The sequence below is a fragment of the Pseudoliparis swirei genome, chromosome 11 (genome assembly GCF_029220125.1).
Source record: "Pseudoliparis swirei isolate HS2019 ecotype Mariana Trench chromosome 11, NWPU_hadal_v1, whole genome shotgun sequence".
Classification (NCBI taxonomy): Eukaryota; Metazoa; Chordata; class Actinopteri; order Perciformes; family Liparidae; genus Pseudoliparis; species Pseudoliparis swirei.
Genome location: NC_079398.1, coordinates 12513283 through 12530754, shown reverse-complemented (window position 1 = coordinate 12530754; position 17472 = coordinate 12513283). Strand labels below are relative to the sequence as shown.

At 42.0% G+C, this 17472-nt stretch overlaps 1 protein-coding gene across 1 annotated transcript; it reads right to left on the bottom strand.

Moving 5' to 3' along the window:
- Positions 1-3798: 3798 nt before the first annotated feature.
- On the bottom strand, positions 3799-8381 carry pax1a (paired box 1a). Its single transcript, XM_056426564.1, has 5 exons — positions 8088-8381; positions 6806-7426; positions 5705-5838; positions 4859-5075; positions 3799-4387 (listed from the first exon to the last, which is right to left on the bottom strand). The coding sequence occupies exons 1-5, from the start codon at positions 8089-8091 to the stop codon at positions 4287-4289; spliced, it is 1077 nt and encodes a 358-aa protein (XP_056282539.1). The 5' UTR covers positions 8092-8381; the 3' UTR covers positions 3799-4286.
- Between the last annotated feature and the right edge of the window lie 9091 nt (positions 8382-17472).

The window sequence follows — 17472 nt, the reverse complement described above, 5'->3', positions numbered from 1 at the left end:
TGACAATTTTCTCTTGTGAATCTTTTGGAGGGGATTCCCCCCACGACCTCAAAGTCTTATATTTAGGTAAATATAATATATTTAATATATAGCAGAAGGGTTATATCTGAGAGACAATTGGGAGGTCAAAGGTCAGTCTGCAGAGTATGCGTGTGTATTTGTGTGTGTGTGGGTGTGTGTGATTCTGCCTGTGTTTGTATGTATGTGAGTGTCTGTATGTGTGTGTGTGTGTGTGTGTCTGTCATTCTGTGTGTGTGAGTGTGTGTCTGTGTGTCTGTCATTCTGTGTGTGTGTGTGTCTGTGTGTGTGTGTAAGAGTGTGTGCGTATGAGAGTGTGTGTCTGTGTGTGTGAGTATGTGTGTGTCTCTGCCTGTGTGTGTGTGTGTACGTATGTGAGTGTCTGTGTTTCTGTCAGTGTGTGTGTGTGTGTGTGTGTGTGTGTGTGTGTGTGTGTGTGTGTGAAGCGATGTATTAGTTTGCATGCATATCAGTGGAAGTTGAAGGGTAAATCATGTTTTATTAACAATTCCCAAATTATTTCCCAGATTTTTCCAGATACCTGCTCTTTTTGTTTGATGAGAAGTAAACACGCCCTGTAAATAACCCCATGAAGGGTTTATTGTTTTGAGTTGTTTGACTGTTCAGCATTTTCCTTATTGATTTTGATGTATGCCTTTATATTGTATTGTTTGAATAAATATAGACGTTTTATACTACTTCCGCTTAACAGACAAATCGGACTTTTATTTTGAAAGGTAACAAGGAAGCGCACCTTTTTAGGTTAAAATGCGAACTTTATGGTATAGATTACGGACAGATGCGCATTTTATAACAAGTTTAATAGTTGATTTGACCCGTATGGGACTGACTCTGTTAAGGTGGTGATGAGGTGGTGATAGTTTACGAGTTTTAATTAATGTATTGTCACCTAAAAAGAAAATAAAGGAGAGTCACCAGCAGCAAGTCTTCACGCCAATTCATATGATCCGACAACGCTTATTGCTGTCAGAATACGCAGGCGAAACAACATATATAACATAATAATAAATAAGACTAGAGGACGCTTTTTACAATTCATAACAGCATTGTAGAAAAGAGAGATAACAAACGGCAAAGATACGTTGATCAGAGACGTATTTGTTATTATAATACGTCAAATACAAACGTAATCTGGAGAGAAATACGTTTCAGTCAAACGTAATTTGGAGAGAAATACGTTTCAGTCAAACGTAACTGCAAATTGCATTTTAGGTCTGGGGGAACGTAATTTTTGTGATACAGGGTTGTGTGTGCTGCATCAATAGGAAACAACCATCTAGAAGCAGCCCACCTGCCGCCCCTCCAACACAGAGGGGCTGCAGAGGACGCAGTGGGGGGTATCACTTGCTGCCCTGATTGATGACCGTAGGTCCCGCAGGAAGTAACCCCACCACCATGAAGGAGTGTTTTCTGAACCCCAAGTGGTATCCGGGAAAACAGAAGGACTCCAGTTAGGGAGCACGTGTACTCATAGGCCATCCTAATGTTTGGATATAGGCAGTCGCTTGGGATTTTGCAGGAAAAAGGGGAAAGTAATCAGCGACTGAAAAATAGAGCTCAGAGGGCACAGGAAATTCCTACATGTGTCCTAAAACTGATCATGAAGACTCGTCATGACTTTGTCTTTTGTTAGTTTGATTACAGCCTGTGAACGAGTTACTTCCATTTTCTGGGATCCCTTTTTCAAACAGAGGTTTATTATTGCTGCACATTTCATATTGCATATGGACGTGCATATCAAATTTATTACAATTCATGTTTAAATTTTAGGATGGAGAATTAGGGATACCTTTGTAAAGCCCAACAACATGTTCAAAAAGCACATTGTTTCTCGTTCTCTCTGAAAATAACTATATATTAAAATAATGGTTTGTTTTCATGATCAATACTCTGTGTTTCTGTGGTGGTTCAGCTTGAGTTTACAACGGTCTCTTAAAGCCACAATCAAAACAAAAGCCATCTAAATAATCAGAATTACTCTATAAATTGATGGTTCCTCCAGTCGCAGGGTATACTTTCAGTATTCAGTGGCTCCAGTTTTGCTATTGACACTCAATATTTCAACATCAGTCAGTCAACTTTTTGCTCGTGGTAAACACATTGAAGCTGTTTGGTTGAACAGGTTCATCAGCGTTCACTGGAAAGAATTATAATCAATAATCTGATCAAATGATCTCTGTGGAAACCCATTTTACACACATTCAAAAGTCAACGAGCATATGCGTTTGGAGTTATAAAACATAACTTTTTTAGGATTACATATTTAATGTATGAAGAGATAATAACACTGTTTAACGTATCATTGTGTCTTTCATATGGCAAAAAATGCCATTATTATATATGTGTGTAGTTTCTTCTTGCATTCACTGAAGGTCCAGTTAAATACCAGAAATCACCAAATCAACCGTGTCTACACATTTGAGCCCTGACCCTCAAGTCACCCCATGGAGATGTGGACCAGCACCTGAGAGTCCAGTTCAATCACACACGAGTTGAAAGCTGTAAAAGGTTTAAACTATTATTAAAATATTAAAATGTAATAAATAGATGATGTGTATATTTTTTTTCTTAGTGCTACAATGTTAATTTTGGTTCACATTAAGGGAGGAACAGAATATAGTAAAACATGAACTGCAAATTCGAGTTCATAACAGACTCGGCCTGCATGTTTTAAAATGTGCGTTGCTGATATTATTTAGCACCAGTATAAAGGTATTGATTGGTTGTAATAACACAATTAGAAACTCCCTAAATTTCACAGATTGAACTATTCAGTCTGTAATAAAAACATTTTTTTTTGATTTAGATAGAGGTTAATTTGCTAATAAAATAACACAATATCGACCTTTTCTATGAATTGAATTCAATGCTTTCCAAAATGACCCAAAAAATAAAACATACTTTAATAACAATAATAATCATAATCATAGTAATAGAATACTTTATATTATAATTGCATCACCAACAACTGTTAATTCTGTATTTTCTAGAGTATTATTGTAAAGCATCGTTAAAAGGACAACGACTAAAGAACAAAAGCCTTATCAAATGAATATCTGACACATAAAGACATGATAGAGAGCATGGCGACGTCCGGGGACGAGAGTCTCGGCTATGAAAGGCTTTTCGTTAACGCGTTAAAGCGCACCGGAATAAGAGGCCTGCATGGCCACTCAGAGGCGGCATTCTCCTCATTTGTGGACTGAGCCTTTCTCGAGGCTGCATGTGGGTGGATTCTGACTGACACCGTTCAGAAACAGGTTCGGGTCTCTGATTTCTATCATTTAGCATCAGATAGCATCAACGGAGGCGCCCGGTCTGAGAGGTGTTACACCTGAGTCACGAAACCATGGTTTGGTTCCCATGGTGTAACGACGCAACTCATTTCCCTTATCGGCAGATGGATGAGATGTGTTACAGCAAGTTTGATTATTCACGTAATATATGTGACTGAATAAAATGTATTTCATGCACATTCATTAGACGTAAAGGAACCAACAGATCTATTTCAGAGAAGGTAATCAATATGTCGTTCATCTCCAGCTGGAAAAACTGCATGAAACAAATAGGTGGTGCAAAACTTTAAGACATTATCAAAAAAAATTACGTTGGGGAGTTACAGAAAAATAAATGTTTATGGAATCTGCCATTTCCTCTTCTATGAACTGATATCATCTAAACAGCGAGCATCGTGATTTATCGGCCTTTAATGACCCAAACAATACACTCAGGGATCCATGCCGACACAATATCCACACATGGCGTTTAAGAAAGCCTTTATTTGTTTGAATATTTACAATGAAATTATAAAAAATATATAATTAAAGCTTTGTCAAATATTTTACATTTAGACAATTGATCTCTTTGTTCACATGGTTGAGTTGGCGTGGACGCGAGATCATGGCCACACATTAACATGAGATAAAATATGGCGGATTACAGATTAGCCCTTTGGATTTTTATAATAAGAAAAATTCTATAAAAATTAGGATTGACAAGAAATGAAGTATTTCAATTGAGAGAAATATGACAGGGGCAACACCGATACATCCATGTAAGCTATACATTCATGTGGCCATGAGGCCGATAGAGCTATGCTGTATTCATGATGCATGAAGTAGGCCTGCGTGTTTGACTGTGAGCTGCAAACACCCATAAACAAGTCATTACTGTTCAGACTTACTGTTGGAGTCATCGACATGAGTTCACTTAATTTGTGTCTGGTAATTACTGTGGATAAGTCCCGGTTATGAGGAGGAGGTCGCGAGACTGAGTCCATGCACACTGTTCAAGTCTTCATGATGCTGCTGCTGCTGCTTGCTCATGGGATTGGATGGTTTTCTGTCTCCTGCATAACATAAATACAAAATTAGTGTATTAGTATTTACAACGCGAGACAAATGCATTTAACATGAATTATTTATAAATTAGTGTATAATCAGCTCGAAAGGGATATTCAGAAACATATAAATACTAAAGAAGCAGTATCTCTTTAAAAAATACAAATAATCTTCTATTTGTGTGTGTAAAATATCATCGGACCACCTGGCAGGCCAAAACTTGAAGGTTAATATTTAATAATGTACATATAATTAGACTTTATTTGGGATTTGGTAATTGTTTACTCGTGTATTCTTGAAAGGCAGAAAGGGAAAGGATCTCTAATATAATATAAAAAAATTAAACAATAAGAAACCCCACACGGCATGTAAACAAATCAAATCATTCTAATTTAAAGCAACTGTTCTCCAGAGTTTAAAAAAACTATTTCTTTTATATAGTGTTCGCCACATCTGCCACCGGTCCCCCTGATCCGTACCCTCTCGTGCCTGGTGTTTGAAGGTCATCGGCGAATGGATCTCCCCCGCGTGCATGCTGGTCATCCCGCCGCCTGGGTGGGACAGGACCGGGCTCTGCGGCTGCCAGTGGTGGTGGCCCGGGGGCACGTAGCCACCCGCTGCCCCACTGTACACCCCGTACTGGTTGGTGGGAGAGTACGCGCACGCCGAGACGTAACTGGACAGCGTCGAGGAGGGCTGCAGGCGAGACACGCGGACCAAGTAAGCACAACAGAACCGCAAACGCACCACGCTTAGAAGTGTGTGTGTGTGTGTGAGTGTGTGTTTGCGTGTGTGTGTGTGTGTGTGTGTGTGTGTGTGTGTGTGTGTGTGTGTGTGTGTGTGTGTGTGTGTGTGTGTGTGTGTGTGTGTGTGTGTGTGTGTGTGTGTGCGTGACAGTGACATGTGGCCTCCAGCTGTACTTTTCTAAGCGGGGTGGTTTACAGCTAGGGGAGCATAATGAGGAATATATTACATTCACAACTATTTAATTCACCATAAATACGACTAATTAGAGCATGAGCCTGTCTGTCTCCGTCCTACAGAACACTTAATCAAGAGTCGTAAAACTAGTTCCGGTCTCAGGGGTAACATCTTATCAGACAGAGGTCTGTGGCCTCGGATGACTCTGTCTGACGGGCCCTGCTGTGGAAACTTTTCACAGCTCTGCCACAGGCCTAATTCACTAAAAGGCCTCTGCCCATTTTGGCACGAGACGTGTGGACAGTTTCCTACAAAGAAAGGACAATGGCGCTGTGATGGTGATACAGAGGGCGCACACTTGCTGTAGAACGGTCACAGGCACACGTGCATACACATCCATTTACCTGCGCGTATTTTATGTCTGCGTCAATTGCTGATTTGTCGATCCCGTTGACCGAGTGCGCCACGGGGAACGCTGCCCTGTTGACGCTACTCCACTCTTCCATTTTGGGTGGGTATCCGTCCATCCCAGCAATGGCTGATTTAGAAACAGGTAACTTCATGTCAAACATGTGTAAAAGGTAGAATGGCCACAAAACAAACAAAATACATTCTCATAGTTTTGATAAAAGATGTGAATTAAACATTTGCAATTAGCCTCTCTGGGCTTTAAAATACGTTTAATTTTTCAAAACACCAGGGCCTTTCTAAAATAGTTGTGAGGTTGGGTTTAATGATTTAATTATATAATTACAAAAAAAAAGAATAATTATTACAAGTGTTTGTAATAAACATGTATTTTATAAGAATGCCTATTATTTAATTAAACGTCAAATGACAAATAAAAACAAAACAAAAGACGACGAAGCTACAAAGAAAACAACACATCACATGATTATAAATAACGTCCTCGTATTTAATCAATTGCATAAATAATTGTTTAGGTTTAGTTTATTTGCGTAAAATAATCAACATTCTCGTATAAGTGGGCTTACATCGTCAATCTATTTTAATGTGGAAAAAAAAGAAGCTAAAAATATAGAATTTGACACATTAAAACAAATATATATATTGGACTTTATGACCAACAAAAATACAGTGGACAAGAAGACTAAACTCTGGATGGAAACACTGATTACTCTGTTGGACAGGAGGACCAGAAGGGTAAAGACACAACGTCTGTAATGACTACTTGGGGGATTAGGGGATATAGCAGGTGAGCAAGGTGTTTGCAAATGCATCATCCCATCAAAAGGCCCATTGAGAGTGGCCTTACTGCTTTCTGGCTGAATGGTGAAACGGAGGCCTGTGCCACTTCTAATGGACACGTTGTCCTGCCTGTGTTCCGGACAGGTTACGCATGAAGTGGTGAATAACACAATAATAACAAGCTGCACTGGTTTACTACGCTCTGATGTGAGGACAGTGAGAGCTATATGGATCATGGCACAGCGACGCAGAGGCCCAAGCGTTCTCACAGAGGAGAGTGTGTTTGTTTTCCTCACCTGCGGGATCCATAAAGGCTCGTATACCGAGGATGTTGCTGACGGTGTGTGCAGAGGGCCAGGCCCTGGATATGCTCATATGTCCAGCCGTCATCGGTACTCCAGCAGGGCTGCCCATTTTAGTGCCAGTGGGCGACATGTTGGGGTAGGAATAGGGGTATATGTGGTTGTAGGAGAGCCCGGCGGAGGCTTGCTTACTGCTCTCATACTGGTTGGGCTGGGAGAGATTTCCAATCTTGTTGCGTAAAATCCTGCTGATCGAGCTAACCGACGGGACGTTGTACTTGTCACAAACTGCATCTGCCAAAAGCCTGTCCCGGATCTCCCAGGCAAAGATCCCGGGGTCGCCTTGTTTGTATTCCCTAATGTTTTTCACCACGTTAGGCGTCGTGACCCGTGGTTTGCTCCCACCGATGGCTCCGGGTAAGATGGAGCCCGTCTCGTTGTACCTCGCCAAGATCTTGCTCACGCAGCCGTGCGAGACTCGGAGTTGCCGGCTGATGTCGCACGGTCTGATCCCGAGCTGAGCCAGCTCCACTATTCTCAGGCGTATGGCGTTGGGCAGGGGTCGCCCATTGACGAACACGCCGCCTAACTGGTTCACCTCTCCATAGTTTTGCTCTGCGGGAAAATAAAAACACGAGTCACATATGTACGCAGCGTGAAGTGAGTATAGGCCTCCACATGCATTTCTGACATGTAAATAAAAATCCCCCCATGTTGTCATCGTAACGTACTCTGCCACACAATGCAATTTCATGAAACATAATTGTATGTATTTATTACTAAGAAGCAACTTTTTAAATATCAGTTTGCCATCTTGCAATTGACATCCTAAAATGAGGTCAACGTTTAACGCTAGACTGGTAACCTCAACACACGTTGGTACACTATTTGTTTCCCCACGGCCATCCCAGCACAACAACTACACAACAAATAAATACAAAACACAACATAAAAAATGGCGATCATGAGGAATTGACTGCAGAGTTCTTCAGAGACAATTTTCATGGGATAATTGGTGGTGTGGTTCCATTTAAAATGTAGAGTTTTAAACAATGTCTGCTGAACAGAGCTGGAAAAATCCCCCACGATTTAAACTCGCCATACTGTGGTGGAAAAACAGTCTTTTATTGCTCATTATCTGAACTTGAAGAAGATTTTTTTTTTATACTCAACCAAAACCAAAGCTTATTTCTGTCTCTACGCAGGCGCGGTGAGCGTGGATACGCGTCCATGAGCTCTGTGCCAGTGAAGAATGCGGATGGTTACGCGGGCTTACCCATTTGCCTATATGTTTCAAGGTGCCGGGAAATATAGGCGTCCCTTCGAGTGGCTGAATGCGTCCGCGCGAGAGCAGCGAAGGAAGGGGAACGGGAGGAATGAGACCCAGAAGAGGAAAAATAAATCTCTTAAAATCTCCTCCGAGTGCAGCGCGCCCCTTTCTCTCTCTCTCTCTCTCTCGCTCTCTCTTTCTCTCTTTCTTTTTTGTTTAGAAACAAGTGACTTTGCAAGGTACAATGGCAACAAAGCGATCTTGATCCGATAAAAGCAAATTGGAGTTATCCCGGTGAGTCCGGCGTTTGCTGGTATTAATTTGAGATGTCCCACACGTCAATCTTCTATGTTATACGCTGAGCCTCTGCTTTGGTTTCATTGGTCGCCCTACGCTGGGAACGCTGTCAGCCAATGCAAACCCTATCCGGTTGGAGCCGTGCAGCCTCCTGGAGTATAGGGGAAGTGGCAGAAAGGGGGAAACGTTTCATCCAACCGGCAACCGGTAAGGACTTGTACATCATACGAGATGTGGGATGACACCTCCCTGTTTATCAGTGTGTGCCATTGGTGACATGTTTTTAGTGTGTATCCCAGGGAATGGTATCAATTTGATAAGAATAATATCACCAGTGGGCAGGACTCGCTTGTTGGACAGTTAATTCCATGATAGCAATTTAATTTAATTGTTTTATTCAGTCAAAAACACTTACAAATCAGTTTGTCTGAATAGAGGTTGGACACAGTGAGTTTAGCAAAGGGGAAAGTTGCGTAGCAGGCTGAGTCTTTTTGTAAAAGCCAGTGTTGGAGCACCAACCACGGGGCGCATGTAATCGATACCTCTGTAGATTGCAGCGCTCCCAGACTATGGGATATCCACTGGATGCCAGAGACGTACATTATCACAGCATGTTTATGGAGTTTCCTGTGCAAGTTTAGAAGGTATCGTTTATACGCTCGCAAAACGTTACTTGTAAAAGTTAACAGTCGACCCAATGGTAACAAGGTGCAGTGTCCTCATCCCCCCATGACCACCTACACCTCCTCCACCCCTCTCCTCTCTGTGTCCTGGCCCCGCTTTAACGTCCAGACCGGGGAGCAGGACACATGGAAAGCATCATGTTGGGTCAGAGGAGAGGACTGCCTTAAAGCGAGAACAAGTGATGGAAACGTGTCCTCTTGTCGTGGACGACTGCATATCAATTAAATTCATATTTCTCAGTGTTGCATGCTGTGTCTGCATATTGCATGTTGCAGGGTGCATGCGGTTGCACACCAGAGGGAACTTCATCTGTTGCTGCTGAGTATAAATTATTGTTTTAAAAAGTAGGCTTTAAGGTCTCAGTCTGTCTGTGTCACTAAGGTCTCTCTCTCTTTCCTCCAGTGCTTGGCTGGCAGGACTCCCCTCATCTGGACAAAGAAGGAACTGCATGGTTTCACAGCACAGTTTTACTTCAATAACATGTTCACGGTTTTCGGGGGTAGGTAAACATTTCTTGAAAGTTTCAATAGAAAATAACGAACTTTTAATTTAATTTTTAATTTGATATGAATACCAACATGAGAAGGTGCGTGTGTATTTGCCTCATAATTGTGTTTTGTACACCGTTTTGCCTTCCTTTCTTTGCTTTTGCCTTGTTAATAATGTATGCATTGTATCAGCTGAAATATTTTTTAAAGAAATATATCTATAATGGAAGTACATTTACCGAAAGTTGGTTGGGTCTGTTGTTGATCATGAAATTGTCTTTAGAATTATAAGAATAAATACAATGAATGTGAGGGAATTACAATTTCCATTACTTAGTTTTCGTTTATTTTTTTATTCACCTTCAAGCGTGTAAAATTCGATTGAAATTTAAAGTTTTTATTTCTGAATGTTCGATGAGTTAAAGAATATATGAAGCCCCCAAAATATGCGCTGCAGCAGATGAGTGTTTTCTACGGTGTAAATGTGTGAGATAAACAGCAGAGCACTTAGCTTATTCATCCAAATGATGTTCTCTAAAATGGCCTATAATACACCTTGAAGTTTAAAGGTATACTAGGTATATATAGGTATATAGTTATTGAAGTGCACAATATAAGCCATAATGCACGTGAACGCTACATCCGTTGGTGCAGCTCTGCTCAGGTGGGGCTTTGCAACCGTCTGTTGGTCCTGTGTGACCAAACAAAAACAACCTTGAACGGCTCCCCTCATTTTCAAAGTGTAATCACACAATATATGCCCTCATAAACCCTGCAGCATAAACACAGACTCCAAATGCGAAGTCCTTAATATTCTATTTTAAATGCAATGGATGAATTATTATATACACACCATGTGACTTACTGCAGTGTTCTTCTCTGTCCACACTAAACACAAACTTAAGATTAACGTGTATATTTAGGCTGAGAGTGCACATTAAATAAGAGTGTTACGGTAAGAGCATTTAGTACATTTATCTTTATAATAATGTCGGTTTTGTCTAATTATGATCACCAACAATAAATAAGTCCACATCTTTCAATTGTCTCAGAGGTCTGAGATCGAAGCGTTACATTTACTGTCGATTTCCTTTTTCCTTTTATTTTAATGGTAATAATTGAGACTGCATGTGTCCCCAAACTTATTACTTGTCATTGATTGATTATATGTAACATTTTAATATGTTTTGTGCAAGCACAGCTATTATTGGATCTACATCTTGAATAGTTAATTAATGTCAGCCGCTGTTGATCCCGTTCGAGGTGGTTGCACCCTGCATATGTCTTCAAATATTATTTTTTCTTTCAAAACTGTTTAAATACTATTTTGCATTGTTCGTTCAGTCCAGATCGATTATAACGAACAGCCCACAATCAGACGCCCCGGTCTTCAAAGTGTGACATTTCCCTCCAGAATGATCGCTTTCAGATCAGACACAAGTGAAGTCATCCGACCGACACCCGACGCCGGCGAGGCGCGGCGACCTCCGTCGGTAAACACTGGTGTTGGTTTTAAGTGTCGTCGGAGGATTCACTTCCTCGAGTGGGCTTTGTCTCCAAAGTTCTGAGGCCAACTCCGAATTGGATTCGCCATTGTCTTAAAGGGGCCGATAGTCTGCGCGTGTGTGTGTGCGCGTGTTGTGCGTGTGCGTGTGTGCGTGCGTGCGTGTGTGTGAGTGTGTGTGTGTGTGTGTGTGTGTGTGTATGAGTCTGGAGACGTATTCTGACATATTTTTAGTCATCTTTTTGTAATGGTAAAATATCTGAATATTCCTGTGTGTATATGTGTGTAGGTGTAAGTGTGTGTGTATATGTGTGTATGGTGTAGGTTTGTGTGTACGTGTGTGTGTGTGCATGTGTGTGTGTACGTGTGCGTATGTGTTTATGTGTGCATGTGTGTGTGGAAACAAAGCTGTGATGCATCAAAGTTTGAATTTACTAGTGTTCAGTATTTTGGAAATAACTTCTCTCATAAACAACAATGTACACATAGACGCATCTTTCCCATTTCAACTAAAGCAGAATGTACCTTTTTGCCCCGACTGGATGAACCATAGTGTACCATTGGTTGTGCCCATGTTTTTGATTTAGTGTTTGTGAGTTCAGTGATCTCAGTGGGGGAAGAGAGTCCCGACTGTGACAGCACAACAGCGGGCGGCTTTAGCTCAGTGGGGTAAGAGGGCCGTCCTGCAACCGCAGGGTTGTGGGTTCGATCCCCGCTCTCCCCATTTAGCCAAAAGAGTCAAAGTGTTGAGGGCACTGACCCCCCCCCTGCTTCTTTGGCGCTTCACCGCAGCCCACTGCTCCTTAATAACTAAGGATGGGTTAAATGCAGAGAACTAATTTCCCCTTGGGGATTAATAAAAGTGTATATTCTATTCATTCATTCTATTCAGCCAACAGGAGGCTAATAGTTTGAATCAGTGTGTGTAGCTGCTTAAGTTGAGGATCCAAAACAGAGCAATGAGACACAAGCATAACACACAACGCATATACTATGTCTTTGCTATAGGCTGCTCGATGGTGCTCAATCTTATACAGACATTCTGGAGCTATTCAGACACTCACCTGTTTATAATATTTCTGTATTGTTAAAACCAATACATTAACCTTACAGTCTAAAAGCTCATAACCCCATGTTGCTCATTATTAGGAAGCACTGGGGAATCAATGTTTACCCTGTTGGAAGCCAACCAACCTGTAAAGAAACACATCGATTCCTCGGTCAAGTAGCCCCACTCCTCTACACAAAAACAACACACACACGCACACACACACAAAAAAGAAGCGTTTGTCCGCTCCTATCTGATCCAGAGGTGGTGATGTGTAGTTTCTTTGTGCTCCTGCTGCCGAGGTTCTGGTAAGAGGAGGCTTGGAAGGCAGCGGGCTCAACTCTTTTATAGCCACAGGACCCACTCGGCGCCACAGAACACGCCTAATGAGGGCGTGCAGCAGTGCCATGTGCGACATGCCAGCTTTTACCAGGCCGGGTAATTGCTTGTGACCTTCACTAAACACGTCTCATGTGTCTCCATGTTCTGAGCGTACTACTAATTGTTGCATTGAGGGAGATGCCTGAGGATCATAGGTTCACTCTGACTGTTTTGTGGGGAGAAGCAGACATGTCCCCTGTTTATACTTTAGGGAGGCGAGTGGGGGTGAACGTCACTCTTTTTTTTGTGTGTGCAAAGAAAGTTAGTCGTGCACCCTTTCTTTACTTCGACTTGCAGCTATCACATTTCAAAGATAGTATATAATGTCTCAGTATACTATCAGACATTCTGGTATTTACTTATTAGACCACCTCACAAAAATGACTTCATCAGCAATGGGTTGTTTCAGTTTTAATTCCATACCGCTGGCCGTCCTTGGGAATCCGTGAGAACTTTGTTGTGTGTTGAGGAACAAATCTGGTTTTCATTTAAAGTGGAAACATATTAGAAACACACAAAGGACTTGTTTCCATCTGCTGACCAAATAATTTCATCATAAAATATGAACAGACTAGAGAGTGATGATCTCCAATTTGAACTTGTGAATGTTAGTAGTATTCACACATGCCTGCATCATCTAAGAATGTAACCTGAAGCCTCATTCAAAATAAAAAAAATGTATGAAACATAAGCTTTGAATGTGGCGAGATAACATTTCCTTCCAATGCGGTTGGCAAGTGTTCTTCAAAAAGGTGACACATACAATTGGAAATTGTAATTATTTTATTATTTGTCCCAGATTGATTTTAATGTTTGAACAATTTGACACAAAAAATCTAACATACGGTTAAAAAAAAGAGGAACCAAAGCGCACGATGGACCTTTATTGAGCACCATGAGCATCCATTCCAAGTGCAGAGTACAAGCACGTGTGAGAAAGTGTGAAGTGAGCTCATCATGTAAGCCTTCCACGACAGCAGCCGGTTCTCCTGGAACATTTGTTTCTAATGCCGGCAGCGGTCTGTGCCACTGAACCAAGAGGCTGCACTTATCATGATGCACTTCATTAAGATAGAAGTATGACTTCTAAAAAAGAAGCCGTGACCATAAATTCAGGATGACGGCGATCTGTTCTGGAAGTGGAGAAGATAACTAACTCTGATGTATTAGTGATAAGGACACTTATGCTCAGCCTCTGCTATCAGACGGGAGGCAGCGTAATGATGAAGGCTCAAGGTGTGACCCCTTTATCAGGCGTGGCTTTAATTCACCATCACAATCTAGATCAAGATGAAGGGAACAAAACGCAGTGCGCGTTGAATTGAAAATTGATGCTATGTTATTTCCGATAGATAAAAAAAGGAAGTATGAAGCGTGGCGATTTATTTTGTCAGATTTGTAGAATCGTGACGAATAATAACTTTTCTCTGTCTCCTGCTCTTTTTCAAGTCTACATTTGCACAGATTATCAATAGTGTTGACTTGACAGAACTGTTCAGTGTCAAGTGATGATGAATTGCTGCCTTATCATAGAGGAGGGTTATGATGCTCTGTACCTTCTCCATGAGCTGTGCTCAGATAAAAAGCTGAACTTAGTGCTATAGTGCCCTGATACTTGGAAGAGCGTGGTCCTCCGTAGTGCTGCGTCATGACATCATGAGGAAGAGCTCCGTCTATGGCCAGAGCCACAAAGCCATTAAACATGTTCTTATTGCTGTGCTTTGTATAAAATATAAATTCTAAATAAGAAGTAAAGATAGTGATCAAAGGAGCGCCCAGTGGTCAAGAAGGTTGTGAATACATTCCTGTCTGGGGATGGGTCAGTTAAATGAAGCTCAAGCAAAAGTTCAGACTCTCTTTACACTCTGGTTGATTCATGAGCAGTCTCTTAGTCTTGCAGTGAGGACTCCATCAGCTGATTGGGAGGTGCACGATGAATGAACCAATCTGAGGCAGCACAGTTCTGTAAGCCAATCACAGCGTTGTTGGCAATCTTTTAAATATGTTCTCCTCTCTGCTGCTGTCAGTTGTCGTTCCAGCTCAAACCGATAAGACCCTCCTCCAAGGGGGAGTCTCTACACCAGGCGTATCCTTATTCTGCATGGAGTCCAATCGCCAAAGACGTTGCACTATTTGAATATGCAATTGTAATAAATGATTGTTCAACTCTAAATACCCGTCTCTCCTGATTGAGGATATCAACAGGGACTGAATCACATGAACTTCATAAAATAATTTTAAAAACATCCTTTTAATTGGGTTTACTTTTTGATCGGGCTGCTTAACTGCATTTGTGTTCCTGCATCGTTAATACACGTATAGTGTATCCAGTCTGTTCAGCCAGAAATCTGGGCATTATTCCATGCACCTCCTCATACTCACACGCTTATTTGTTGTTTGGAGCTTCGCTGGGCTGGATCTGTTGTCAATTAAGTGAGGGAACCTTAATTACTTTTCGAGCACTCGGAGACTCCATCCACGGCCGCTGCTGCTGGTTCATGCCTGCCCTATTTGGAAATCAGCCAAGGGAGTCAAAGAAAGAACGGGTCACATGTGAAATTTGACATCCACCTTTTTATTTTCAGTTCACAATTCGTCTGTAATGTTTATGATTAACCTTTGACTTTTTGCTTTTATACTTTTCCTTTATCTCTCTTGCTTCTAGCTTTAAATTAGTTACGTATAGATAAAGCTCATGACACCTGAAAGGACAATAAGCAGTGATTCCTCAAATGACCTTCTCTGAACCATAAATCCTTTCGTGTGTCGTGGATTGCGGCGTTGGTGTAATTCTCTGCTCCTCAGTTTAAGAATGCCAGATCTGTAATGGACGAGCTTGCAGAGGGGACATTCAAGGCCTTCTATCGGAGGCAGTGTGATATCGTTTTCCGCCAAACCAGAAATCAAGGCCTTGGATGGGCCTTGTCTATGTCAGGGATAGGGGTACTGTATGTTTTCTGACAGTTGCTCCTTTTAAGATTAATGGGTTTATGAAAACCGTGTGTCTTCTTCCAAAAGCTGAGCACGATATCAGTCAATGTGGCCGGCATAATCGTGCTGCTCTGACAAAGAAATCCCAAAGACAGATTGAATATTGTCACAACATGGGAGCATCTGTGTGTGTGTGTGTGTGTGTGTGTGTGTGTGTGTGTGTGTGTGTGTGTGTGTGTGTGTGTGTGCACAGGCCGAGGGGGCTGGTAGCCATACTGGATTTAATTTCTTACTTCTGGGACTACACACATGCCAACACACTAATGCGATGCTGCTTTTACACAAATACTTTTATATTTACGATGCAGCAAATTAGACTGCATTTCACAAAAGCTCAAATCTAAGTCTATGCATTAACCAATAAGGCATAAAACCACATGATCTATGTCAGCTCTTCTTCTGAAATATGTAAAGAAGTAGGGATCTATCTTCGTGCTCTATCAGTGCACTGACCTCGCTGAACCACTGCCAGATGCTCATAAATACATTCCCTTATTTATACCCTTGTGTGGATGCCAGTTGAGCCAGGAAATGGGTTTGTTTTGGGTGTTCTCAGTATATTCCAGCCAGAGCCACGCTTTCACTTCTCTCTTTAGAGAGCTGTGCCGGCTTCCTGAAATGCATATAATGTATTCCTGCTTGCGGTCGTCCGTCACGGTGGTGATCTGTTGAAAGCAGCATAACTCGAGTCCAGTGTCGGTATAATGGCGACTTGTTTGTCCCGACACCCCCCTGGATTCATCAACTGGACACCTCTCCTCCGTGGATTGTAGTGCCGGTTCCAGAATCGAGAGTGTAAACGTGAAAACCGACTCGAGGCTCCGGCTAAGTAAGCAGCTGTGCCTGCGTCGACCAATGTCAGAAACTCAATCCACATGATCACTTTTCTGGTCACATCTGGACACATTGCCTCTCCGACTTTCAAAGTACGCGCGTGTGTTTTTCAGTTTGCAAGATATTTCCGGAATTCTCTGTGTCGCTCATCGGCTCTCCATATTTAAAAAGACGATGCATGAAAAGCTAATTATGTATTCGCATTAACAAATTGACCCTGTTGGGTACAGTTCAGGCTTACAGCGTGAGCTGAGGATCAACCTGCAGCGAAGGAATGGGGGACCGTAGCTCACTCATGCTGGTGGTGAAATATCTGACATGTTTGCACTGAGTAGGGACAGGCAGGCAACCAAGCCTGGACTTGCTGGCCAAGAAAGAGCCCCTCATAGCCCCCCCCCCCCCCCCCCACACACACACACATTTTAGCAGGCCCCTTCCTTCCTGAATGCACGGCTGAACCTCGCGCTCAGTCGCCGCTGGGTTTACATTCATGAACAAGTGTGTGAAAATATGTAATATGTGTGCAAATGGACTTTTACTGATTGTTGTTTGTTGTTGACGTTCGTACCGTGACTGTAAATGTAGAAGGAAGTCGGTCTGTGTGAACAGAATAGAAACCAGCTGGCAGAAAAGGCATTGTGTGTACAGCCGAGAGATGAAAGCAGTGGGAGTGGACGAGCACGGTAAACTGGGATCAAATTAAAAGCACATGCCGATACTGTACTGTATATGTGTGATACCACTGAGAGACTGGACTGGAAGTAAAGTATGAACTATTTAAATTCATAATGTTGAGCCTGTTTCGTTGTGTGTGTTATTTGCGTCCATGCGACCCAGCAACTGTCTGCTCTTTGCAGGGGTGGAAGAAATATTCAGTGTATGAAAAATACTTCCGATTAGCTATTAACAGCTAAATGTACTGAAAGCTATCAAAGTCAACATACTTGTGACTGTTATATTATTAAATGTCAATGCATCGATAAGTAGAATAATTCCCGTTGCAGCAGGTCAAGGTCCAGCTGGTGTATACAGCTCGGTGTAGTCCATGTGGTTCCCAACATAAGGGTTGGGCCCCCTCCAAAGCGTCAGAGGATGCAGCTGAGGGGTTGTGAGGTGATCAAGGTATGAAGAACAAAGATACACAAACCCCTTTTAATATTTGCT

Excerpts from the sequence above, each read along its gene's own strand:
- pax1a (XM_056426564.1), bottom strand. Across the intron at positions 5,076-5,704 it reads CAGACATAAAATACGCGCAG|CCCTCCTCGACGCTGTCCAG; the intron begins GTAAATGGATGT and ends TCTCGCCTGCAG. Across the intron at positions 4,388-4,858 it reads CAAACACCAGGCACGAGAGG|GAGACAGAAAACCATCCAAT; the intron begins GTACGGATCAGG and ends TATGTTATGCAG.